The sequence below is a fragment of the Aphelocoma coerulescens genome, chromosome 4A (assembly GCF_041296385.1).
Source record: "Aphelocoma coerulescens isolate FSJ_1873_10779 chromosome 4A, UR_Acoe_1.0, whole genome shotgun sequence".
In the NCBI taxonomy this organism is placed as follows: Eukaryota; Metazoa; Chordata; class Aves; order Passeriformes; family Corvidae; genus Aphelocoma; species Aphelocoma coerulescens.
Window position 1 is genome coordinate 14,675,312 of NC_091018.1, and position 26,268 is coordinate 14,701,579.

The 26,268-nt window shown below is 39.5% G+C and overlaps 2 protein-coding genes across 8 annotated transcripts in view; both read right to left on the reverse strand.

The window, feature by feature from the left end:
- The window catches only part of MTMR1 (myotubularin related protein 1), a 39,880-nt gene extending 34,265 nt beyond the window's left edge, over nt 1–5,615 (reverse strand). For 2 of the 4 annotated variants that reach the window (XM_069015435.1, XM_069015433.1), the window contains exons 1-3: nt 5,502–5,615; nt 2,608–2,713; nt 76–99 (exon numbers count right to left, since the gene is read on the reverse strand). The gene's annotated coding sequence lies outside the window, so the exon portion shown is untranslated. The remainder of the gene's footprint in view (nt 1–75; nt 100–2,607; nt 2,714–5,501) is intronic. The other 2 variants (XM_069015434.1, XM_069015436.1) reach the window with 2 other exon arrangements.
- Nucleotides 5,616–5,921: 306 nt separating this feature from the next.
- MTM1 (myotubularin 1) overlaps nt 5,922–26,268 on the reverse strand; it is a 42,844-nt gene continuing 22,497 nt past the window's right edge. For 3 of the 4 annotated variants that reach the window (XM_069015437.1, XM_069015438.1, XM_069015440.1), the window contains 9 exons: nt 24,233–24,316; nt 22,923–23,072; nt 20,904–21,092; nt 17,651–17,836; nt 16,391–16,597; nt 12,761–12,853; nt 11,821–11,934; nt 11,330–11,506; nt 5,922–9,081 (listed from right to left, as the gene is read on the reverse strand). In XM_069015437.1, the coding sequence (XP_068871538.1) occupies nt 8,914–9,081; nt 11,330–11,506; nt 11,821–11,934; nt 12,761–12,853; nt 16,391–16,597; nt 17,651–17,836; nt 20,904–21,092; nt 22,923–23,072; nt 24,233–24,316 (1,368 nt within the window). In that variant the 3' untranslated portion in view covers nt 5,922–8,913. The remainder of the gene's footprint in view (nt 9,082–11,329; nt 11,507–11,820; nt 11,935–12,760; nt 12,854–16,390; nt 16,598–17,650; nt 17,837–20,903; nt 21,093–22,922; nt 23,073–24,232; nt 24,317–26,268) is intronic. The other variant, XM_069015439.1, reaches the window with a different exon arrangement.

The following is a 26,268-nucleotide window of genomic DNA, read 5'->3' on the forward strand; positions in this document are numbered from 1 at the left end:
ACACACCAAGATCTCACACAGCACAAGAGACACACAGGTAGGAGGCCGTTCACTGCTAGCCAAAGGTAATCTTACCCGTATAACCGGCCTCCTGTACACCTGTTAGTTAAAATATAAAATGTTATCCAATGAAACACACAGATTTGATTTGTTAAAGACACTACATCTTATTTCACCAGATTTTCAAAAGAACTCTACTCCCAAACATTTTAATTATAGCTGGATTTTGAAAGAACAAAACAAAACTATGCAGAACTAGTAACTCTCATTTGCAGAATTGTTTCGGTCTAAAAAAAAATCTCAGCCACTTCATTTTAGTGATGTAACAAATACCAAGGTCTTTGGAAAGATTCATTCCTAATCACCCTTTTATCCTGCTACAATGTGCTATTGTTGTAAGAGAAGAAAGAGCCTGGTAATCCTTCTAGGTGGAAGACAATAAACCTGCACTAACAGCCATGAAGGAGAGCCACCTGACCTTTCAGAGAAAGACAACTCTTCCCAGCTTCTGAAGGTGTTTGTAGTCAGCAACTACAATCTAAGCCATTTTCATTTATATGAGCCTCTCATTCAAGAACACTCTGCAGGCAGAGCATGTGTCAGAGAAGACACACAGAGCACAGCTCAACTCAGACTGAGATCATGTTGCTGCAGGGTTTAGCAAGCAAGCGCTCCCCCAGTGCTCTCCAGTTCTGACCAGCCCATTAGCTGCCCCTTTGCTTCCCTTTGACTCCCCTTCCCTTAAATCACATTCTCGTAAGGTAAGTCACGTAAGAGTAACATGAGTAACACCGTTAGATACAAGAATCAATATATTTACCTGGTTTTGCAAACATATTAATTTTAACAGTCAAAAAAGGATGAAAGAAAGAATAAAGCAGCGAGTTCCTGGTAAATCCAGCACAAACTAACAGAACTACCTGACCAGTTCCAGAAGCAAACACTCACATCTGACCCGACCTGAAGGTTCTGAGTTGTAAGATAGTCTCTAAATGCAGCAATTCGAGGTAACCAAAGGTAATGAAGACCCATGAAAGTGCATCAAAAGAGAAAGATGTCTCAAAGGAAAACTGAGCTATATACGGGCATTGTCTTTTCATGTATGAATTCCACAGTAACAATTCCAACCTGTTAGTAGTACTGAGTAAGCAACCATAAAAAATTCCATCAAGTTATATACAAATATGGGATTTCAAACCACAGCAATGCAATGATGTCTAATAAAATTTAACCACAAAAATTCTTAATTTAAACCATCAGGCTTAAATCCTTTTCTCTCATTTCTCAGAGAGAGACTGAAGCAGAATTTTAATTAGGCCTTAAAAGATTTATTCCTGTTAAATAATATCTGAGATGAGTCTGGTATAGAGAGGGAAGTTATTCAAAATTAAAGAGTGCTCTTCATTCCAGAAGAATGCATTCTAACTCAGAGATAAACTGAACACCAAGCTTACACACTTGGATTTTACTAAAATGAAATCCTTGGCAAATACACCAACAGCTGTAATGCAAGGTTTCCCCCAGTGTTTTACCAAAAATGTTGGCCTTGACCTGGAGCAAGCATTTGCAATTCAGCTGCTGTAGTATGGGAGAGCTACTCTTTACAAGCTGCTGACTGTACCAATAGTGTGAAACTCTTGAGGTTGAACTTTTAAATAAACTACAGTCAAAAATATTTTATGGACTCATCTCAGACTCAAGCTGAACCTGAATCTAAAATATGCTGCTTCCAGATAACAAACTTTGTAATCACGGAGCATATGTGAATTAAAATCTAGTTAAAACAAAACAAACAAAAGCGATAAAAATCTTCCTTTGGTCATTCTGTATGAAGACAATAAAACTGTTACATATCTAGGATGAAAAAGGAATCTAGATAGCAGGAAGTTGGGCTTCTTACAGGGAATTGAAACATGGGTAACTTCTATCACGTTGTGAGAGGAGAAAAACTGCCCATGCTCCATTCCTGACAGCTGAGTTGAGTGGCTGCACGGAGTGAACAGCCAGTGAGCGTGAAAGAACAGGGGCACAAACACACAGTGGAACTGTCAGGTAAACCATGCTGTGCAGTCATTACCTTAGTGACAAACATTTTGCTGGGAGGGAATGAAAAAGGTGACTTGTTTGTTTGATGTTAAATTCTGTGTCTCCGGTGAAACACCATGAAACATGATACTCAGTTATGTTCTCTGCACAGTAACAAAGTCATTCATTTATTTTTTGTGAAATCTGAGGCACTCAATTCTGTACTCTGAATAACACACACTAGAAACCATTTCAACCTGCAACTATAATCTACTTTACCAATTATTTTATATAGTAACCCAAAAAAAGACAACTCACTTTTGACATTTTATTCAAAACACTGACTTCTAAATTTTCGTTTTACCTCTCTGTTAAGTTTTATTCTGCAGGCTTCAACAGCACTATTCTAAATATGGAGGAAAACACAAAGCAGACTCCTACACATAATGAGATGTTTTTACTTCTGAAACATTCAGCAATCACTCAAGTACTTACCACCTGCTAATCAACATAGCAAGGACCTTTCCGATCCCCCACTCTTTAATCTTCAAACAAATCAATGCATTCCTCAAAGTCACTTACCCTATAGTCTCTGGACACACCCTCTGATGGGACAGACCCTGAAATCTGACTCGAGATGGTTGCAGCTATCAGCTGTTTACACCATTCCACGTGGGATCCAGTCGGGCTACAAAACCAGAAATTTCAAGTTATTTAGCAGTAATTCAAAATGTGTATTTTGAACAGCATAGCATATGAGAAGTCCAGAAAGCAACACTGAAACTGATCACTAACATCGTAAAACTTGGGCTGCTTTGTGGGCAAATGCAACTATTTTACTGATCAAATTAGGAAAAAGAATTTTACTAGTTCATGTCAGAGACACAGAGCTGTCAGGAGGTTAAAAGAGAGGTTAGGGTCCCAGGAACTTAAAAAATATTATGTTCCTTATCCAGTGTAATTTTTATCACTCACACGCTTTTTTCTTAAAGTCACCTGTGGAATGAGTTTGGCCAAGTAATAGGAAACTCCTTATACTGTCCTTATCAGTATGTCCTGATTATTCTGTAAATCCTCAGTACTTCATGCTAGTATTAAAAAATTTAAACGATGCTAATGTTGTATTCTATATTAAATGTTGAAAATACATGTTTTCTAAAGGGTAACTTCTAGTTAACTGCAGTTTTTTCCAATTCATGAAATAAATCCTGGATAATCTTCATGTGGGCTCTCCCATGCCACAGTGATGATGTTCGGTGTAGGCTATTTACAAGAACCCTAAAGCATCTGAACCACACTAAATCCCAGGTGATGCAATTTGAGAACAGTCCCCTAAACTAGTGCTGCTCACAAGTACTGCAGTACTGAGAGGGAGAAGCAATGGCAGTCTGAAGTGCACTAGGTCTGCTTCAAAACACACAGGTATCCAAGTAAAAACTGGGAATGCCAGAGGGAACTGGTTCCCTGGGTGTTACCATAGCCTCAGCTGATATTTTCGATAACTGCCACTTTTCTTCAAACCATTCATCTGGGCTCTTCTACAGATTGAATGCTTATTCAGAAGTAAACTACAGAAAGAAAATGTTAATGTTTTTTTAGTTAATTCATAAACTAGCTTTGGATTCTGTGAACGTCTCATGACACTGAAGTGAATACATTTACACATAGCCAGCACCCAGCAGGTGAACCACACATCAGACATTAAGAGGGTGGGGTAACACCCTTAAATAACCAATTACTATGGACAAGAGCTCCTTCCTTACATTAACTGTGCCAGTATAGCTAGGTATAAGGCAGAGATCCATGCAACAACAACATACCTGAAATGGAAGATCTTTCAAAACTTTTCTGATAAATTTTAATAGCTTTCACCCCACCTGCACATTCTACATGGGACTAGATCTCACAGTGTTGTTTTGCAACTAAAACACATCTATGATAGTCCTGCTTGAACAACAAGCTTTCAGGTTAGTATTTAGTGCTGAACTCGAACCCAGATTCACTTAGAGAACTCTTCTCTAAAGTTTTGCAAAAGAGCCCAAGGGCTAAAACCTACAGTAATCTTTTTCTTACCTCATTTATTTCTCATTCTCTCACATCTCTTAATTTCCAGTGTATCTCTTCAGGGCTTGCCTAAGTTTGTTTTCAAATAAGCACTCAGTTGCTAATTAAGAAAATGATTTATTTTTCTATGTCTTATCTTCACCGCGAATCACTACATCAACAGAGCTAATAGCAGCAGGAAAACGAATATGAATGCAGGACCATCCCCTGAGACCAGTGTGGGGGATGTGTCAGTGTTCCACAGAACACTCGTCACACCAATATGCCTTCTCCCCACGCACCTGTGGGGCACACACCGGTACTGACTGCCCTTGCATTCTGTCTCATCTGCAGTCACACAAAGCCTGGCCTGGTACAGCCGTACCAGCAAACAAATAAAATATATGACAAATAGACATTATAATTGGCCTAGGGTAGAGCAAGATCAGTAGAATGAAAGATGAAAATTAGGATAAGAAAGTGCATTAATAAGGAACACAAAGGTGTATGTTTTGATGATAGAAAATGGACAATTGATTTCCATCCTCACTAGAATGATGTAAACCCTCAGGTTTTTCCTAACAGAAAAAAAGAGAGAATACAGAGACTACAATCTAGCGCTGATTTTATATATATATTTTTTTTTTTTTTTTAGTTTTCATCAGGGTGATATTTTCGTTCATTTCTACTCCTTGTTTAAGGATTTTAAAACTCAGTTCTGAAGTCTGCCTTCAGCTGGAAACTTCTGAGTGAAGGAACGTCTCTGCCAGCGGCTGCTGGAGGAGGTGTGCTCCCACCTGGCACCCAGGGTCTGGCACCGTTCTGGTGAGACCCTGCGGACTCAGGGCCAGCCGGGAACCGAAGAGGCACCACACCCCCCTACCGCCAGACGGGACACCGGGACACACGGCACACACCTACAGACACGCACCGGGAACACACCGCACACACACAGGGACACACGGACAGCAGCTCCGGGACACACCGCGCACCGGGGAACAGTCTGGGGACAGTCATACCTCTGCAGATTAAATACACGCACGAAAAAAACCCCAATCATCGGCAACAGTCTCAAAACCCACGGACGGTCTCAGCCCGAGTTTGCAGGACGCTGCCCCAAACCACGGAGCCGAAGCCCCGCGGCCGCCTCAGCCTCGGCCAAGCCGGCGGCGGCACTGCCGGCATACGGCAACCGCAGCAGGAAACTTTGACAACAGCGGGTTCCCGCCGCGGACCATCCGCCGCTGCACAGCAGCCGCCCCCAGATTGCAGCTTCTCGGGCCGGAGGGGTCCGGGGAGGCCGTCCCGAGGCCGGGGGGCCGCGCTCGGCCGAGGCTCGGGCCGAGGGGCGCCCGCCGCCGCGTCCCCCCCCGCCCGGCCCCGCGGGGCGCGCAGGCCGCGGCGCCCCCTCTCCCGCCACCCGCCCCGCTCACCTGTCCAGGGTCTCGGTGCTGGGCTGCCGCGACCCCGCGCCCGCCGCCGCGGCCCCCCCTGCCCGCACGGCTCGCCGGCTCACGCCGCCGCCCTCCACCGCCGGCCCCGCTGCCGCCGCCGCCGCCCGCTCCATGGTTCCGGCCGCGCCGCCGGGATGGCCGGCGGGCTCCCGCCCCTCCGCGGCGCCCCGGCCCGGCCCCGCCGCCTCAGCCCGGCCCGCTGGGGCCCCGGCAGCGCCGAGCGCTGTCACCTGGCGGCGGCGCTTTCCCAGAGGCCTGCGCGCCGCGAGGGCGGGCGGGCGGCGGGGCCGGGCTGAGGGAGGGACGGGCCGGGCAACCCCCGCCCGCCGCCCCCTCCAGCCCCAGCACGGAGACGCGGCACTCGGCCGGCGCGCCAGAAAAGGGCGGGTGGAGGCAGAGTTCAGCACTGACATCTTTATTTTCCCCTCCCCGCACATACACGGCAGACGGCTGATGTTCACTGCTCTCCCCCCGGCCCAACGCCGCCTGGCACACAGAGCCCGGCTCCAGAGCAGTCCCGCGGTATCCACGGAGAGCGGCCGACACGGTTAGTGAGGAAGCGGTAGTACTGAGGAGATCCTGCGCTGTTACAGATCATGTTTTCTCATGCATAACAGAATGCTCGCTGCGAGACAACACCTGAACTCAAGGCAGAGGTTAACAATACATCAGAAGGAGGTAGCACACAAGTCATGTCTTGGGTACAGCCATAAAAGTGATGCTGGGGGGAAGGGCAAGGCATGAGCAAATAAAGAAGGCATTCAACAAATAACCTTTCTAAATAAGTAAGTGAAGCCCAACACAAAAACTAGCTTATCTCCTCAGGTCCATGGAAGGAAGAATACAAAAAACCTAAACTAGCATTCCAAGACTGACATTTCTTTTGGGATATTGGGCATTCATTGCTGGTGATGTTGACACCCCAGCTCTGCTTTTTCACCCCTCCTAGTAAAGGCACTCGGCGCCTGAACTCTCTTCATCATGACCTCAGAAGCTTCCCCAGGTGTGCTCCTGGCAGGGAACAGGCTACAGTGTGCACAGAGGACAGGAGCTCTGTGCAGAACGACAGCCCGGAGCACCCAGTTATGAGGGAAGGAGAGAGATGTTCTGTTAGCATTGATAAGTTTGTATGCCTACATTCGCAGTATTTTCCAGAACATATTGGATTAAAACCACGCTTATGTTGGTCTCTCATGTAAAAACAATTAAAACACCTATCTTAGCTGCTGACTTGAAAAATTCCAAGCCCACACAGAGCCATGTTAGAGTGCTTCAAAGACAAATTCAGCTGAAGAGTAATATGAACAAAGTAATATGTAATGAAGTAAGTGCAAAAAGATCCTTTCCGTTATATTACACTTTCCCAAATGCAATAGGTTATCATGTAGTGTTTACACAGTAAAAAACTATTCGATTTTCAGAACTTTTTCACACTACTCAGAGATGTCACCATGTTAAATACAGAAACTTTAAATATTCTCATAAAAATAGCTTTTTTTTTAATAAACCGCAAATAAGTAGAAGGCAAATATACCAGATTATGCATAGCTTTCAAAATGTAAAGTATATCATGAACAACTGAGTATCCTTCTTCATTTATCTGATGTAATGAATCTTATTTACCTTAACAAGTCAAGATTTGGGGACAACATTGTTATTTTGGATACACATACTGGAGAGCATAGATGGGAGAATGAAATTTAGAGGACAAGAGTCATATAATTCTGCGTATTTAAAACACACATGCTGTATGCTCTGAACTTCCCTGAAAACATAGTGCAACTCAGTGCATATACTGAATTAAATCCAGAGGCAGGATACTTTTACTCCTTTGAAAAAATACTGTTTTAAAAATATTCAATGTCCTCTAAACTTTGACTTATTTTATGGAACTATAGCTTTAAATTTAGTTTTCATATGCAAAATATTTACACTTTATAAACTTGCAGAATTTCTAATAAACTATATTATATATACTTACACAAAACTTAATTTATATATAATCCTATATCTTGCAGATCAAAACTCACCACATGTGCAATAATTTACAATGAAAGAAGCCTCAAGCATCAAAATATCTCCTTTAAAATAACAATATTAGAGTCCTTTACAGATTCTGAATTGCAGTATTTCCTGGATTGCCTGCATATAATTATACTTCTGAGAATATGCAAAATTTTAATTAAATATCAAGAGCAAAGTTTGTGCTGTCATAAGAAATGCTTGCAACTATTTAAAAAACACCTGAAAGGAACAAATTAAAGATTTACAAAAAGCCTCTGAAAGGTAGGCTTGAAATCAGAGCTCACTTGAATGTTCAATGTAAGTGCACACACTATATGCAAATCTTGGATACCAAAGCCCCTTAAATACTTAAGAATAAATTTGCTGAACAGAAGTTAAATTAAACAGTAAAGTATAAATGTACAAGTTTTAAAAATTATTTATAACTGAGAATTTTTGCCTACTTTGGTATAAAAGCTCCTTTAAACAGGCACATTTACTTTTAGAAGACAAACAGAAGCTTTAATACTATGGCTATTGCTGGATATTAAAGCAATGTCTCTGTGGTTCTGTTTCTAATTATATAAACTTTCTTTAGAAACATTTAATCCTGTATTAATCCAGAGAACCAATACTGCCCACAGTGATAATTTGTACTGTACTTTAGTGCTGATCAGCTAGCCTAAACAGAACTTCTCAGAATCCAGTACAACTGTCATTTGTTATTTAAAAAAAATAAAATCAATTTACAATTAAAAATTTCTTTTATTTCGATATCTACTGCGCTATTTGAATTTTTTATTTAGAAGCATATCAGTGAAATGCCTTCCATATTTCTGTTTATTTAAAAAAAGAAAAATTTGGAATTCTCAGGTAATCTGAAAGCTTCAACACTCCTCTCTGACATCTTGCAATAGAATTTATTTTTCTCTCATGAATTCCACGAATGTATTCCTAACAGGAATACACACATGCCTAATTTTATACAATGTGAATATTCCTATTGACATTATTGTGTTTATTCACAACACATAAGACTGAGCATGAATTTCCTTACAGGAACATGACCTACAATGTAATAAATTAAAGCATTCTTATGAAAACAATAAATCAATTTCATTTCAATTGTACCAGACCTACCAAAATAACTCTTAAAGCCCTCCATAGCTATGAGTTGATTAATAATGTTCCCGGTCCACAGGTTCTGAAAGGCACGTAATTGAAGAGTTGGGTTTGTTTGTTTTGAAGTTCTCCTCAAATGAAGACAGTCTAAAATAATTTGTGTTAGGACAGTCTAATGTAAGGCATTAGAATATTCCTCTTTATGCTATAGATCTATGTTAAGCACCACTTGCTATTACAGTATAGAAAGAAGCCAACATTTTCTTCAAAAATGTGTTTGTACTTGGGACACCATTTGTGAGGGAGATGTTGATGAGGCTGATGAATTGGATATCTTAGAATTATTTGTGATCTGTAGCTCTTCAAGTCTCCTGATATAATCATCACGCAACGCAAGGAGCTCCATGTAACGCTGCTCCACGGGGTTTGGCTGCTAGAAAGAGATCCATGTTAGTCTCAGCACTTCACTCCAACTACTTGTACACAGGCTGCTTGAGTATCCAGGGCTTCCTGGCAGGCGTAGCAAGTCGTAGCTAAACAGAAATATTCACTGTTGTAACCTGAGAGCCCTCTGCCTTCCAGCTGTGTCCCCCAAAGTCAATCTTTGCACAAAACCATTTGTCGTAACTCAAAATCAGCCACCATTTCCTGGAGCATATGGGTTTTATTTTCTTGTTATTTAATATTGTGTGCAAGACAGTTACTCATGTACCTTGACCAAAGCTTTTTTCTTGACTTACTAAAAGGTTTTAAGAGTCCAGAGGCCAAGTGTGCCAGCATCTTCCCTAAAAAACAGTGTTTAGCCAGATTATTTTAGCTACACTGATCAGATTAAGATCCATGTCTTCAGATTAAACAACTTCTCTCACTGATGAAATTTACTTGAGTTTTTAATAGTAAATTTGCAACTTAGTGTAAATAAACAAGTGAAATAAAAAACTTTATTAGTGAATTCTCTAAGCACACTTGCATGTGTTTAAAATCAACTGCTCTGGCTTTCAGGAGGTTACTCAGAAAGAGCCTTTTAACAGTTTCCACTTTGATCTTAAGTTCCTTTTCAGAGTAATGAAACAAACGGAGAAGAAGTGTTACAAATGTCCAAGGCAGAGACAGAGCCTAAAGTTACCTTCAGCTGAATATACCTGTCTGGAAATTGTTGCTGTTTCACAGTTAACTGCCTGCAATTCAAAGCTATCAGCAGTGGAGTTTCAGCAGCTAATGGTTAAACACCTCACCAGTTCAAAACCAGTTCAACCAGCACTGTGAGGTGCACCACTCACCACACACCCATATGAGGATTGTGATGAATGCTGAGGCACTTGTGGAAGTGGATCAATGCTGAATGTACGTACTCAGATGACTGGTGATGTGGGATAATGGTTTTGCTAGCAGAAGATGCTTCTAAGTAATGGCACTAAGAAATGTCATTTAAAAAAATGGTCCGGGCCACACGTTCATTATTGAGTTGCTTAAGTGAAGATGAAGCATAAATTTCATGTGCAGGAAAAAAAGTTGCATTTTGTGTACAAAAATGGTGAAAATGAGGGACCAGTAGTAGCAGCATGGAAAACCGTCACTTGGGTTTGCATTTCTAATGAGAAACTCCTGCCAAAAAGCTCTCGCAAATAATGGCAAACTGCATTTTTAAGTAGATCTACAGCTTATTTGCATGTGTTATAATCCTTCACTTTCTAAAATAAATCTTTGGATTCACCTTTTGCAAAACACCCTCATCCTTTACAACAAGCAACAAAAGCTTTAAAACCAGAACTTCAAATTCAAATAGGCAACATATTTGTAAAAAGCCATAGCAAACTGTCTGGCGTTCCTTAAGCCTCTAAAGTGCTGTAAATAATACAGGAGATCAGCTATGGAAAAGGAAGTGTATTGCTTGAAAACTACTGACTCCTTCCAAGGGCTAGACTGTGAAGACTGCTTCTGTCAAACAAATTACTCCTCTATCTTCTCCTACTCAAACCTCCACAAGCTGTTAAAAAGGACAAAAAAAATCCCTGTACACCATCTTTATGTACCACATGGCTGAGATTTCCAGCAAGACTGTAACAAACATGGAATGTTCATAGGCATTAAAAGCACAGAACTGAACTATGTGGCATTTAAGAAAAGCTTTTCTGGACTTCCAATCAGATCCATTTGTATAATTTTCGGTAACAGCTTTCATCCACAGTGTAAACAATGCTGGGTCATCAATGTTACAAAAAAAATTAAATCTTACCATCAATACATATAGCTTTGAAAGAGAAAGGACTCAGTGGGTCATTTCATTTGTAAATGGTTTCATAGGCTTTCTCAGCAAAAGGAGAAAGACCGAGCAAATGCAACTGTGTTTGTGTTGCTAATGCCCCAACTCTTCAGGGATCAGCAAGCCCTGTTTCTAAGCATTGTCATTCAGGATTTAGTAGCATCAAATGCCCTTAGACATGTGTCCAAGAAAAAGGGCTAGAAAGAGCTCAAGGATGACTTGCTACTAAACAGGAAAATAAGTTCAATGAGCTAACAAGAGAACTAAATAATTAATTACACTTTTTTCTCTATCTTTACAAATGTAACACTAAAAACCTGAACAGATTACAAGTACTACTCTACAAGACAGTTATGACACAAAATCCATATTTCCAAAGTCTAAAAGCATTTTTTGTACACATTGAGAATTTACTTACTTGCTGCCGAATCCTTGGGTTCCACCTGATGTAGTAATTGACCCAGAGCTCTAAATGCCGCATGCTGGCTACTGGATAGAGTGCTCGATTTAGCTCTTTACTATAAAAAGGATTGGTGTATTTAGATTTTTCACTGTTTATCAAAGACCATAACGATAATGTTTTCTCAGTCACTTTCTAAAATGAAATTGAAATAAGAACAGTAAGCATTTGCACAAAATCAAGAAATCCATCATAGAAGCCATTGTTACATTCTAAAATTAATACACTTCTGGTTTACTTAGAAGCATAACACATTACTGTATTAGAAAGATTCCAAACCCAGTGCTTGACAAATATTTTAGTGACTGCATGGCACCATTCTATCAGAAAAAAGCCAGTTCAAAATCACTGTCTGCAAAGACTATAACCAAATACAATACAACCAGAACTTTTGCAATCACCTAGAGTAAAGACAGCAATGCAATTACACAATCAGTGGTTTGACTGACCTCTTTTTCTCTGAGAAACTCGCTGTTATACAAGAAAGTGCCAAACCGGCAGCTGTACAAGTGATCCAGGATTGTAATCAGGAACTGCTCATTGAATTCAAAGGCCGTAGGAAACTAAAACCAGGAAAGACAAATTCATTGTTTACATAGAAAACGCAGAAGGACATGCATGGTTAAAAGACTAAAGGTAGAGTTTAGAAGCCTGGATACATCTACAAGTCATTTTTAAGGCAATACTTTCATGTACTTTATAGCAGACTAAGTGTTCAGATGACACAAGGTGTTCAACTTTCTCCAACTAGCCACTGAAAAAATCTCAAAATGTTCTACCTACCTTTAATTTATAAAAAGAATAAAATACAGAATGGTTACACATATGCTTTTACTAGTAAGACAGAGTAAGGTATCTTCAGTGCACTGTTACAGTGCAGCACCATACAGGAAAATAAAGGTCCTGATCCTGGGCCCTAAACAGTCTAAGTTCACTGCTTTGTTTCACTACTTATTGACCATACAATGTTAAATCATAGCACTCAAAAGCTCCCTTGCTTCCTTTTTAAGCATTGACAAAACAACATGTGTCCCTGCAGTTCAAGGGACAGCTTCACAAAATGGTCAAACAGAACAACAGACCCCATTAAGGCAGCTGGATGCAATTCCTGTAAAAGCTTTCTGCCGGGTATGAAACATCTCTCAGTGTGCATCTGAGAATCCTGTATCCAAGAACACCAGCCATGCCTGCACAGCCAGTGCCATGCCCAGCAACATAACCACAGCTTGTGTATCACTTTCACTAAAGTAAATACACTTTTTTTTACTACAGGTCAGAGCAGAGGCATATGCTGTGCTCTTCAAACACTTATTTCAAAACATAAAGACATAGGGTTTCAATTCAGTCATCTCTTCACACTGTTACCTTCTGAAGAACAACACAACATACCTGTTTAGACATTTGCCACACACAATCAATAAACTGGAGAAAGATGGGTGATCTGTCTGCATCAGCATGATTTTTATCACCGTGGCCTATTCTCTGAAATGAAGCAATACAGCCTCCTGTTAACCGAAACAGGCTATTTTATGGCAATAGACATGGTTTCTTATTTTGTACCAGAGCATTAATTCTTTTGCAATAAAGCAACCCAGTATTATAATTTCAAAATCAGTTACTGCATGAAGGAGGAGAGATTCAGATAGAGAAATACTGCAAAGCTGTTCCAAAGATGCTGAAAAAAATTCCAAACTGATAATCGGTCCTGTTATAAACACCTGCTGGTTATTGGACAAGCAGAACTGTTGAAGCATCCATTACTTAACAAAATAATCAAGACATATTCTGAACTACATTTACATGGTAAGTTTGTCAAAAGCCAAGTTACATACTTTGTCTTCTTTTTTATTTTAAGCCACTGCAGGACCTAGATCATCAAACTATCCACACAATCTTCTCTTCCCCCTCCACACTTGAACCTTAACATTCACCCTGAGATAGTACGCAAACATGAACGAGATCAAAAAATGTTCGTGTTCTTGACATAAAATTAACACAGATTTTTAAAGTTTGGGTGAGCCCATTATTCGGAGGTGCCCAAAGTAACAATCAAAGGAATTTGCCCCATGGACAAAAAGTAGATTTGGTAAAAGCTGTTTACTTCCTTTTACCATTTGATAGCTGAGAACAGGCTAGAGATTCAGGGAAAAGGAGTTTCTATTTACTACATAATTCTGTTTGAATGTACTTGCCTGGAGCAGACAAAAGAAGAGCATTTATGTTGACCTAAGATGTTGTCTATCTGCCTGTAAGATGGCAAGCTTAATGCCTCAAGGACATGAAAAATCATAAAAGCAGTACACTGCTCTGTACAATGGCTTGCAAGATAGTTTAACATAATAGAATTGAATGGCAGGAAATAGAGGGAGATGAGGGATTGCAGCTGAACTCAGTCAACAGTAACAAACGGCTAGAAAAGCACTATAAAGAAGAAAACCAAATTGGCTTCCTTGCTCTTCAGTTTTCATGGTTTGAGATACTTGTTATCCATTAAGAGTCATACATGTGTTTAGTAAGGAGTGGAAGTCTGTCCACTTCCACTACAGTTAGCAGTTTCAGGATGTCTGAGTATCTTCCATCTATAATTATGTCTCATATTTGAATGCATAATTAGAATTAAATTCCACATAACAGGCAAATTTATCATCTGGAGAGTGCACTAAGTTCACCACACATAGAAAAGTTGGGGTAGGGAATGTCTTTTCAACAAGGAAACTTACTGCTCACCTCATTTGATATAAAATGCAGAGAGGAACTATTAAGTAGTCTACGATTTGGTTATTTGATATTAAGTAATCCAAATTGCAACCCTGGTACCATAAAAACATGAAGCTTGCTCCAACCCAGACAATATAAGTAACACCCTACTCTTCAACTCCCTACTAAAGGGAAAATGAAACAACAACAGTTTCAGAGATGAGGGTCAGGAAGTGCTCTAACTGCACTGAGTGTCTAGTTCTCACTATTCAAAGTCACAGGTCTAGCAAACAATTACCAAACTAAAACAGGGAATGAATGATCAAAGTATTTTCTGCTTACATTATAATTTTATCATAGAATAGTTAAGGTTGGAAAAGACCTTTAAGATCACAGAGTCCAACTGTTAAACCCAACACTGACAGGTCCACCACTAACCCATGACCCCAAGCACCACATCACAGGTCTTTTACATCTCTCCAGGGATGGTGACTCCACCACTTCTACAGAACACTCCAGAAAAGACCGACCTTCACTATACACTAAATAACCCGTCAAATAAAAATTTACAGTACTCTCAGATTACAGCAGATGGCTGAAGAGTGGCTTCAACCATTTCCAAAGATTGCTACTTGAGTGAGCAAGTTGGGAAAATAGCAGTTTAAGCAAAAGCAGCTACTTAAATCATTCTTATTGCTGCTACATTGTCAGACATGAACCAATGGACTGAGCGAGTCATCTGGAAGGGATGCCAAGTCCTGCCTCACTATTTGGAGAAAAACATCTGTTGAGGGAGAACAAAATCCTTTGATTACCCAACTAAAATGAATGGCTTAACAAAAAGAATCATAGATTATTTGAATTTATTAATAATGATGAAGAGCACACAGATCTCTCTTTTTAAGCTTTGTGTTAAACCATAACACATGTGTTTGACTGCAAGTCTCCCAGGGATACCATCTAATTTTATCTACATCCTGACTTTTTTAAAATACAAAATAAAATATGAGAATAAAAAGTCAAGCCACTGGCTTCACATTTTCCTGTGCCCGTACCAAGACAGAATACTTAAAAGGTTTATAAAACATATCACTACTAAAAGACCACAAGTAAGTACACAAAAAACCAGACTACATCAGCTATCACTTCCAACATGCAAAATACAAATCTCGTAAGCCTCAAAGCGCCTTTAGAATATCAGATCAAAAACTGCCACAGCCTACAAGCACATGTAAATGGTGAGGTGATTTATGCTGAGTAGCTATACATGGATTTCCAAATGACTGCAACACTTGCAAATGTAAAATGGGCATGAAACACACACATAGATATATTTTTCCATTTCTTGATTTTTTCCAGATTGCCTATTTTCCAAATTTTAGCTATATTAAGTAGTATCTTTAGAATATTTCATTAGGGGTGAAAGATCCATCCAAGTAACTTCTACTGAAGTTGTAGAAACTTCTTACTGTGAATTACAAGGTTCAGCACCAACAAGCAACACTGCTATAATGCTTACAGTAAGTAACAGCACAGTCTCCCTGGCAACCTAATCTCCTCCTCCAGGTTCCTCGTACAGATTTCTTGGTTAAGTGGTTAGCTGTGGCATTTAGTAAAATTCCACTAAGACGTTGAAAAGTTTTCTAACACGAACAGGATGAACAGGGTCCCTTCCAACTCAGAATATTCTGTGAATTTTCTGTGAAAATGATTCACATATCTGTAAAATACTAAGGACTTGCTATGGAAGCAACTACTTAACCTTCTGAGCTTCTAACCTTCTGCCCAGAAAACAAATGAACAGAAGTAGAGCCAAAATTACCAGTGACAGCCTCTTGGGAGCTATTATGACAAGTTTAGAATATTTAGAAATCAGCAAATCATGCAAAATCTCACTTAGAAGACACTGGCTAGACTCATTCATCTGCTTCTTGCGACATTCAAGACAGTCCAAAGAAAGAGTGATGGAGAACCTCATATCCCAGCTTTATCTGATCTTCAGCTAAGAATTTGAGAGGACACGATTTTTCTGCCTTCTTATTTTCTTTGCTCAATAACCACAGTAACCCTAGCAGTTCTATGCTTTTAAAAGGATGCAAAGGACAAAATATGAGTTCTCAGAGAAAGAATAGCAAGAAAAATACTGACCAAACAGGTCCAAACCCAAGAGTTTTGCTCAGTTTACCAGGAAATGTTTTAAATCCAAATCCAGAAATTATGAAAGGAATTATCAAACTCTGACACAAAGTGAGTGGTTTAACACTGAAAGCTTTTCAGAAAGTTATTACTGCACAGTCTTTGCAATTATCTTCTAATTCTTACCGATGCAAACTTGTGTCCAAAGCTTATCCACTCTTTTTGCACCAGAACTTCAAAGCCTTCGATGGTTCTGTAGTAGCTGTCCAGCATGAGCATGGCCAGGGAGGTGAGCTGAGCCGTGCGGTCCCAGCCGTCGCTGCAGTGAACCAGCACCGAGCTCCGGCCCGATGACACCTTGTCTGCCACCTGAATGGCTCCTGTCAGCACGAGCTGGTGAGGAGCAACACACACCAAACAAACAACACAGCTTATTTCTGTTCAAATGATAACACTAAGTTGATTTCTTTGTATCTACACAGCATCTGAATTAATACTGTTCCCATTAAACGACCTGAAAAAAGCAGTGCAGTTAATTGGAAAAGAATTTTCTAGGAGATCAAGTGAATTTCTCGTATAAAAATAGAAAAGCAGATTGGTTCCCTAATCCCTTAGTAAGATCAAATTCATCTCACAGCAAATTCTTAAAAAACAGGGCACAAAACAGCAACCTTGATAAACCAAAGACCATAAGCTTCTTTTTCAAAGAAAGAGGGGATTTACCATAGCATATACTCTCCAAAAATTCTGTGTTATTTCATTTGACTCCCTTCTTTGAACTAAATTACTGAATTATCTCAGTTGTTGGAAAAAGGAGCTTGCACCCTTCTAATATACTTATTTTCCAGCTATTAAATTAAAATGAAAATTTTATTAAGCAGGATTCATTACATAATACTCTAATTGCTTTTGCACAGCTATACTTGAAGCAAAAGGTTCAAAGGTCAACTAGTTAGAACACTGGTGAATTACCAGCTTAAGTATTTTATTTGTGCTACGAGATGAAAACTACAAAATTTACAAATAAATTTACAAGATTTATTTACAAAACCACAATTCACAAAATAAAGTCATATACACACTGGCAACTAAAGTATTTACTGATACTTCACAGTGACGGTCATCTGCAGGCCTGTACTGCAAGAAACCAAAATAAATCAGTTCTCACACATGTAAAGCCAATCAGACTAAAAATGCATTCCTCTGCTAAAGACACTAAACTTGAGGCAGGCAGTAAACGTTCAATTTCATCTACTGTTGCTTAGTTATGGTATCTCATAACATACTCTAAGATGAGCTGGCAAAAAAAGCCAGCACTCAGGGATGTTGCTTTTGTAGTCCAATTAGTTTGATGTGTTCTAGGACTACTTCACAGCTTAGCACAGAAAGCAAGTCTGATATGACAGATTTGGGCAAACAGTTTTTGAACAATCAAAGAAAAGTTACCTTTATATGTTCTAACCAGTGGGTTGATTCCAGACTTGACAACCAGTGTGATTCTTCCACATTAGGATAAACAATGTCCTTCAGCTTCTTCAAAGATTCCCGCATGACATGAATATTATGAATGTCCAAGAAGAAAAGTTCTGCATTGGGATATGCATCTTCACCTTCATATCCTCCCCCAGTTGCCTACAAACAAGAGATCTGAAATTAACTTTAGTCATATGCACATCCTTTTCAACAGAGCAAGAAGGGAATGAGTATCATTTGACATGGAAATAGACAAAAGTGATAAAATGTTTGGCCAAATAAATTTAAATTTAAGAGTTAAGAATAAGCTACCTTTCATTTAAAAATTATGTTCAAGAATCTTAGATTCTGTCTTTAAGAAGAAAATTAGTAATAACATTAAAGTTTACTTTAACTTTTCTAACACTAAATTTTAGTGCTGAAGACTAAATTTATATTTAGACTGTTAAGATATTAAAGAGCCACATAAGTAAAAAGTCTGTTCTACTGCTGCTCTCTTAAAACATTTCACCATCACCACACCACAGGATGTGCCTGGTAACAAAAGGAAGTAGAAAACCCACACATATTTTAGGGCACAATGTCACTGATCAGACTTTCCAAAGACAGAAATATGAAATAGTTTGGGTTGGAAAAGACCTTTAAGATCATTGAGTGCAACCATTAACCCAGCAGTGCCAAGCCCACCACTAAACCATTCCCCCAAGTGCCACATCTTTTACATACCTCCAGGGACAGTGATTCAACCACTTCCCTGGACAGCCTTTCCACAAATCAATTTTTCCAGATATCCAATTTAAACCTCCCCTGGTGCAACTTGAGGCCATTTCTTCTTGCCCCACCACTTGTTACTTGGGAGAAGAGACCGACCCCCACCTGACTACAACCTCCTTTCAGGCAGTTGTACAGAGTGATAAGGTCCCCCCTGAGCCTCCTTTTCTCCAGACTCAACATCACCAGCTCTCTCAAGCTCACAGAGCTGAAAAATTGCAAGTATTTCCTGCTGACAGCAAAAAAATGCCATAAATTTGGATAAATAAATTTTACCAACTACACATCAGACAAGAGCCTAAAGCACCATGTAAGCCTTTCCCCATGAGTACCACCTATAGTGCTGTACAGCAGCACAGTATCTCTATTCTATGCTCTCTGTCTCCTTTCTCAGATGTGGGGTTATTATCAGAGCTGCCAGGCTCTGCAGTGAAAGAAGCAATGAGTGTATTTTTCTCTTTCCTTTGAGTATTATGAAGTCTTGGTGAGGAATGATTGTAATTTCAGCATCAGGGCTGCTGCAGCTCCTGGCTGTGTGTCTTGACCTATGTACAAGGAACACAGGAATGCATGAGTTAGCACAGCCCAAGATTTTGCTTAGACAAATCTTCACAGCTGTTCACAAAAATATTTTCAGTGCAGATAAACATTGACTTGCACTCTTTATATCATTCTCCCTCAGACCCAGAAATGTACCTGTGTCTATTGCTCTGATTGAACATTTTAGATATATGAGGAGTTAATTAAAACATGTGCATATCAAGTTTGTCTACAAGACATTACCTTACATTTTTTCTCACTTCTTGGACAAACTCAATTTTTTTACCCCATTTGTTTCAAAGATGTAATTGACAATCTTTCCACAAGGCAAACAGAAAGATTACATGTTTTATTCACCCATAAAAACTCAGTGTGCAGAGGATAATGGGCTTTGTACAGTCAAATGCAAACAATTGAAGCAGACCCTCAAAATACAAACCATCACATTAAAACAGCCCCTAGGATAGCCTCAGAAAGAATGTGTGCTATACACACAAACATAATAATAAAGCTTAACAAATTATATTCTGTATTCTAGAGAAGGAGGCTGTACAGGTACAAATATGTGCACCTAACTTGCACAGATCAAACTACCAGGATTATTGTCCCCCTTGAATCATTATTGTTCCTCTTGAAAGCAACTTAACATTCGTTACATATAAACCTCTTATGCAAACAAGTTTTACCATTTTATATTCCTTTCAGCACAAACACTGAAGAGGACTCATTTCACTAAACTAGTGTCCCATTTTGTTCCACAAAACTATTCAGAAGCTAGAATTCCTTCTCTCCAGATAAGCACACTTATCATTTCACTTGGATCTCAAACCCTCTTGAGCTCAGCTCTCTTGCCCTTTGCTGTGCAGACACACACCTTCAGTAGTAAGTGCTGAAAAGCAGGTCCCCTTCATTTGTGTTTGAAGTTCCATGACTAAGGGACTATCCCCAGGCGTGGCACATTCTCGTATGACAAAAGCATTAAACCTGTCTCCTTCACCACCACTCCCTAACATGGTTTTTTCATATGAAGATGGAGCACATCCATGTCTACCGTGCTCCATGCCAAATACAATGCTGACACAGTGTACTGGCATTATCTGAGCTTGCCTGAATAATCTAGTCCTCAACAGAGCTGAGGGGGAAGCAGAGGAGAGATCAATCCACAGGCACTACTTTTCTTCTTGAAAGGTTAGAGGAGATGATTTTTCAAGATCCCTTCCAGCCTGGGCTGCTATATGATTCTGATCCCATTTAGGTTTCGATCACAGATAGCAAAGAAATAATCACCTTACCCGATGGGAACACTTTCTGTACCTACCAACTACAAGCACCTGGGGAAGAACAGCAGGTACCAAGGTATCCAAGCTCATACCCATACTGCTGTTTAGAGTGGAAGCACCCAAATTAACTTATTTATCACTTCTCTTTATTTGCTGGATGCCAGGATAGGTCTGAAGTAGTCCATGTAATGATTAGGAAGAACCAAAGGATGCCTGTCATTTGGCTTGGCTTTATGCACACATCCTTTCTAGGATGGAATTTTCCCAGAGGATCTGAAGGTTGCACAGAGGTGGCCTGCCATTCCTACAGGGGACATGCTCTACAGCCCAGCCCACAGCTACCTCCCAGTGCAGAGTGGAATCATGCCTGACTTCAGTCGCACGTTAAGATCTGTGCTTGGCTGAGAACAGACACTGTAAAGCACATCCGGAAATCTACATATGGACCTGAAACTGCTTAGGGACCTACTTTAGACACTCATGTCCTTTCATGGCCTTGAGCCTCAGTATTTGATTATGTAAATTTATTTATATTAAGATTACTACTATTCCCCAAAACCTCCCCACAGAAAACTTCCAACTAAGCCTCCTCCTCATTCCCTTTGAAAATAAGACTGTTAAAAGCATCTGTTTACCTTGTTTGCAACTGCATTGACATTGGGCCTTGCATCATAGATGGTCAGTTTGGAGATCTGCCCGTTGGCCTCCCTGATGATATCAAGGTATCTTTCATCATCTTTATTCCGCTTGCCACTCATTCCAACGAGGGGCTGACTGCAGCGCATGATTACAGCTTGGGTCTCCGGATGAATCCATGAGAGAACCTGGTCACACAGCAAACACACAGCAGAAGAAACTCATTTTAGTAAAAAAACCGTAACTTAAAGCTATATTCTTTAACATGCACAGAATGAAAATCAACACTTTTTTTTTATTTCTTCAAAATACAATCCCTTGACATCTCAACTGCTTTTAGTCGCATAAAATTTATTAATAATCCTCAAAAGAGTTCTGTTACATATTTAATGCTTACTGAAATAATACTTACCTATATAATCCAATGTATTTTAATATTTTTCTACAAGTCTTAGGTTACACAAATAATGCTGAAAGTAAACTAGAAATAAACACAGCAATCTCTGCTGAAACTAAGAAACAATTCTGGAGAATGAACTCATTGTAGAAACGGTGACTAAGATGCTCCAATTCTACAAGAACAGCTTTTCCCTTTTTTTTGGATAAGGAAGGCAAGTTGAACCTTTCTGCAGTATCTTGAATGTTTTCTCTTCTCTTTAAAGCACATTTTGTTCCTCAGCCCTCCTTACAAAGAGGAGGCATTGGAGCACAGCACATGCTGTCTTTGTTGTTCTGAGCCAAAGAGGACTTGCCACAAAAGACAGTGAGCTGCCCAGGGAACAGATGCAGTGCCAGAGATTAAAGATAAGCAAGAAACCCAAGAAGCAGGCAAAAAATGTAAATTCATTGTTGAAAATTATTAAGAAATAGAATTCTCACCCACTCTGAAAGTTGTGGGTTACAGAGTGGAAGAACATCAAACAAAAAATCCCCCAAAATCCAATCTTCAGAAAGCGTTCATTCCTGAAATACAACCTGAGGTGTAGATCAGAAACAAGATCTGCCAGTGTGTGGGGGGGGTGAGGATGAGTAGCTATTTCCTGACAAGAATGAAATTACTATTTAAAATTACTGTTTTAATAAAATTACTATTACCAAGGAAATTACTCTCACTCGACAGGCATGCCAAAAGGCCTGTCATGAATTTTGAGGTGACAGGGATGACACAGCTAGGTTATTAGAACTATATGCACAGGCTATACATTACACATATGTATTTCATACACATTATGTATTATACAGTTATGTGTGTATATATAGTAAATTTATAATTATAGGCCTAGTCTGTCAGTAAATACCACATCTAATAAATATTTATCATATTGAGCTGTGCATCTGTTTGAAACTGAGCTTCAAGACAGCTTTCCGATACTGTCTAAGAATCCAGCCCACCTTCCAAGTTTGCTGAAGGGAAATACCGGTTAAAACAAGTATTGGAATAGAAATTAGTATTTTCTATAGTGCTATAAAGAGCTGATACATAAAAACTCTCTTACCTCATAAAATTTTTATTACAGAAACACACTCAAGAAGTCAAACAGGTTTATCTTAAAATTCTGCAGACTAAAAAGCCCAAGAATTCACTAAAGAGACTACGCATGAGGTCTTATTTTAGGACTGACCAGTGGAACTATGTTTAAATGCCATGTGGTTTGCCTGCAGGACATTTGTGATCACTTTTTATGGGCATCCAGCAATAGCAACCAGTGCACATGGCAGTGTAAGGCTCATTCTTCATCAAAGGAAACTGCACTGCTGGCCATTGGTACTGGGCAAGTCAAATTAAAACCAGTGAAGCTGTCATGGGCAATTGTTGTGGGGGAAAAACGGAAATGTGGCTTGGCCAAGACACCAGTTTCAAGCAGTGAAAACCACTGGCCAATCAAAACTATTTTGCCATAACCATTTCCAAAAAAAGCACCCTCTGTGCCGTGTTCAGCAAGAAGTTGTTTAGATGCAACTTAAGCTAGCTTAAAACTAGCTACACCATCAGGCAAGTTCCATCCCCTCATACTCACCGGGATTCTATTTCGGGACCTAAAGGCAGCAACTTTCTTGAGATCATCGTCTGTTGCATTGTACGGCACGACCAGGAGCGATGGGTACGTGTCACACAGCCCGTAATGCTCGTTAATGAAGGTCACTCGCCACCGGTCATTAGGCAGCCCCTAAAACAGAACACCAAGTTATTCAATGTATTTTTGGCTGACAAAAAGTAATTCTGCTCTTGAATTTTACATTACATTATGGCCACATGGTGGCAACAACCTACCAATTTAACTAAATACCGTTTCAAAACAATAGAAGCAAAAAAGATTACAAGACCACACAAACCAGTTCATTGCAGATGGATTCACAACCTTAAACAGCTGCAGAGCCATCTCATACCCTTATGTACACAATTATAGCCTCAGAGTAAGTTTCAATGACTGAAACTAGGAGATGTATTTCTTTAACTGGGGGACTGAGGAAAGAAAATGACCTTCTCTCCTTCCCTAAAGCTCTGCCTTTCTACCTTCCCTGGGAAAGAGACTGGGGGAGAGAAAGTCTCACTATAACCTTTCTTCCCTGTAGCCTGATACTACCTTCAGGTTAAAAGTAAGATTCAGGGTAACTTTCTTATTGAGAAAGAACAACTCCTAGTTGTACTCTGCCCAGTAAGGCGTTTCCAGGAAGCTGAGAAATACTGATAAGTCCACACATGCACACAGTGGGGTTTGTGTGGGTGTTTGTATTTTACCTTTTTTGGGTGTTAGGCTTCTAAACCATGAACCAAAAAATGATGCAGGGAAACAAAATTAAGGAAGTTCGTATTTTTTGCTATTTAATTTTTTTTAATGTCATACTTAAATTATCTAACAGACATATTAAAATGAAATATCATCCTCTTTCATTGACATTTTTCAAAGATCAACTAAAGAGCAAGGAAGAATACTGAGAGACATCCGTAATTTCTGTAAAGCAATGCTCTTTCTAAAACAAGCTATTTTTTTTTCCCCCCACTTCATTTTGGGAAGAAGAACAAATCCAATCTATGTTTAGGACACTACAGTTACATATTTGGCACATTCTCCCCACCCTGTGCCCAATTAGCAGCGGCACATTGTAAGAGGCATCAGTAATTTCCTTCCAAAAGCAAAGACTCCCTTCCTGTGACATTCCATGTTTTTTTTAAAGGTTCAAGTCTTTTATTTCTTTTCTTTACCTTTTTTCAAGTTGAATTTCCATCATCTCCCAACAGCTGATAAGAGAAATGTACAAACAATAATTCCTCTATGCAAGTCAGGAGATGTGAAAGCACCAGGCAATGGCAACGGTAACAACTCACCTGCCTCCTGTATTCAGACATTGGGTTGTACACCATCCATCCATTTTCAGAAAACTTTTCTTCATTTACAAAGGCAAAAAAAAGCTGTATAATGTAAAAGAAGCTTATTACACCAAACTCTGACTGCAAATGGCAAATGTGGGGGCTCATCATCAGTTATACCCTAATGCTCACCACCAAATAGGACTGACTGCTCCATGCCAGCCCCACTATCTCCATTTTTATCTCATATGTGCAAGACTATAAAGCAAAGAGCAACATGTAACAAAAAATGCAGATTTGGTAATGAAAATAATGAGAATATGGCAACAGTTATAAGGTGACAAAAAGAACAGAAATTATAAAGCTTAACCGGTTGGATTTTTCCTTTTTTATTATCAAGAGGTTGAAATGTTTTAGAGTGGTTTATTTTCCATATTTCACATTATCACTAAAAAAAACTACTGTCTTCTCACCAAATTTGTCCAACAGGCACAGCTTCAATTACTACATACAATATTAGATGCTAAATTCAAAGTGTAAATGGGTTTTAATTGCTATTCGTTGCCATTAGGAAGCAGCTGCCTCTCTGCATCCCCTCCCCAACTGATCCTTACTAAGAGAAATCCCAACTACTGTAAAACTCCATGAAAGTGAAAAAGTTGCCTTTGAAAATGAATAGTTAGCTGCTTACACTACTTTTCACTTGCTTTGTTGCTCCTTCTCACAATTAACTTAAACAGCACAGCAGCCTCACTCAACATTACAGCAAGTTCCTCATACCTTTTATTTTCCTTCTCCTTCCAACAAATTCCAAGTGGGCTGTATTATCTAACTAACCCCCTTCTCCTCCCTTGGTTTGTTTCTATAGTTTAGGAGGAAAGCAGAAGTAATGTTTATTTTATCAGTTTCTCTCATTGAGAAAATTGATTTTGGTGGCCTACAAATTCTTCAGATGCCAAAAGGAACATGAAATGAAGTTGTTTCAAAAAAAAAAAAAGAAAGAAAACACAGAACAGAATGTATTGTCCTGAGCTAACTGAGCAACAGCAGCCAGAGCAGAAACACTCCAGAGCCCATCATAGCTCATCTGTAACAAAACAGCTGAAAGTCTCCTAGCTATTCAAAAACATTAAAAGGAGAAACTGAATGCTGAACTGAACATCCACATCTGCACCATTTTCACAGGTGCAGACCAGAACTGAGTAGAAATGCAGAAAACCCCAGTAAGCAAGAAAAAAATGTGCGGTCTAAGGTGCTGTGATTCTGCCTACAAAGGTCCAGAGAAAAGGCAATGCTTCAAACCTGCACCACCACCCCTGTGAAGGAGGCTTTGGATCTTAGGAAGGGTCCAGGCAATTCTGCTCAGTCCAATACATTACACTGCTTTAAACACTGAACAGCTCATATCAAAACACAAAATTGAATCCCCCTCAAAATGAGGAGTTCTTTCCTCATGTAGTTCAAGTAAACAAATATTTTAAAAGGATGTTACTGCTCACTCAAGATGCTTTATGTCACTAGATTTACAAACCAGAATTTTAAATTAAATCACTATTTTAGAGCAAGTGTACTCATTGGCAAGTTTGCAGAAGTAAACAGTGCATTCCCTGGTTTTGTTTTCTGAATATCTTTACCATTTTTAAAGAGGTAGAACTTCAGTGCAAGTAAACATTACAAATTCTTTTGACTAAGTAAACTGCTATCAAGTGGTACAGAGGGAGAGATAAAGTGGTGGACATCTACTCTATCAGAAAAAAACCCCCATTCAATTAAAAGTAGATGCAAGTATCAAAAGTTAAGCAAAAAAACTGCAAAAGGTTGTTTAACTGGAAACAAGGAATACAGCAAAATGGGAATATCACTATCTGAAGCAGTAGATGCAACTGATTTGCTGAACTATTAATAAACAGCTACACACAAGAACCATCCCCTCCTCCCAAAGGAATTTGCTATATCCCAAAGAGCAACTATGCTAAGAATTCACCAAGGAACCAGAGACAAAAGGAGAATCTTATAACAGTAGGAAACAGAAACACTTGGATCCTACCAAGTCA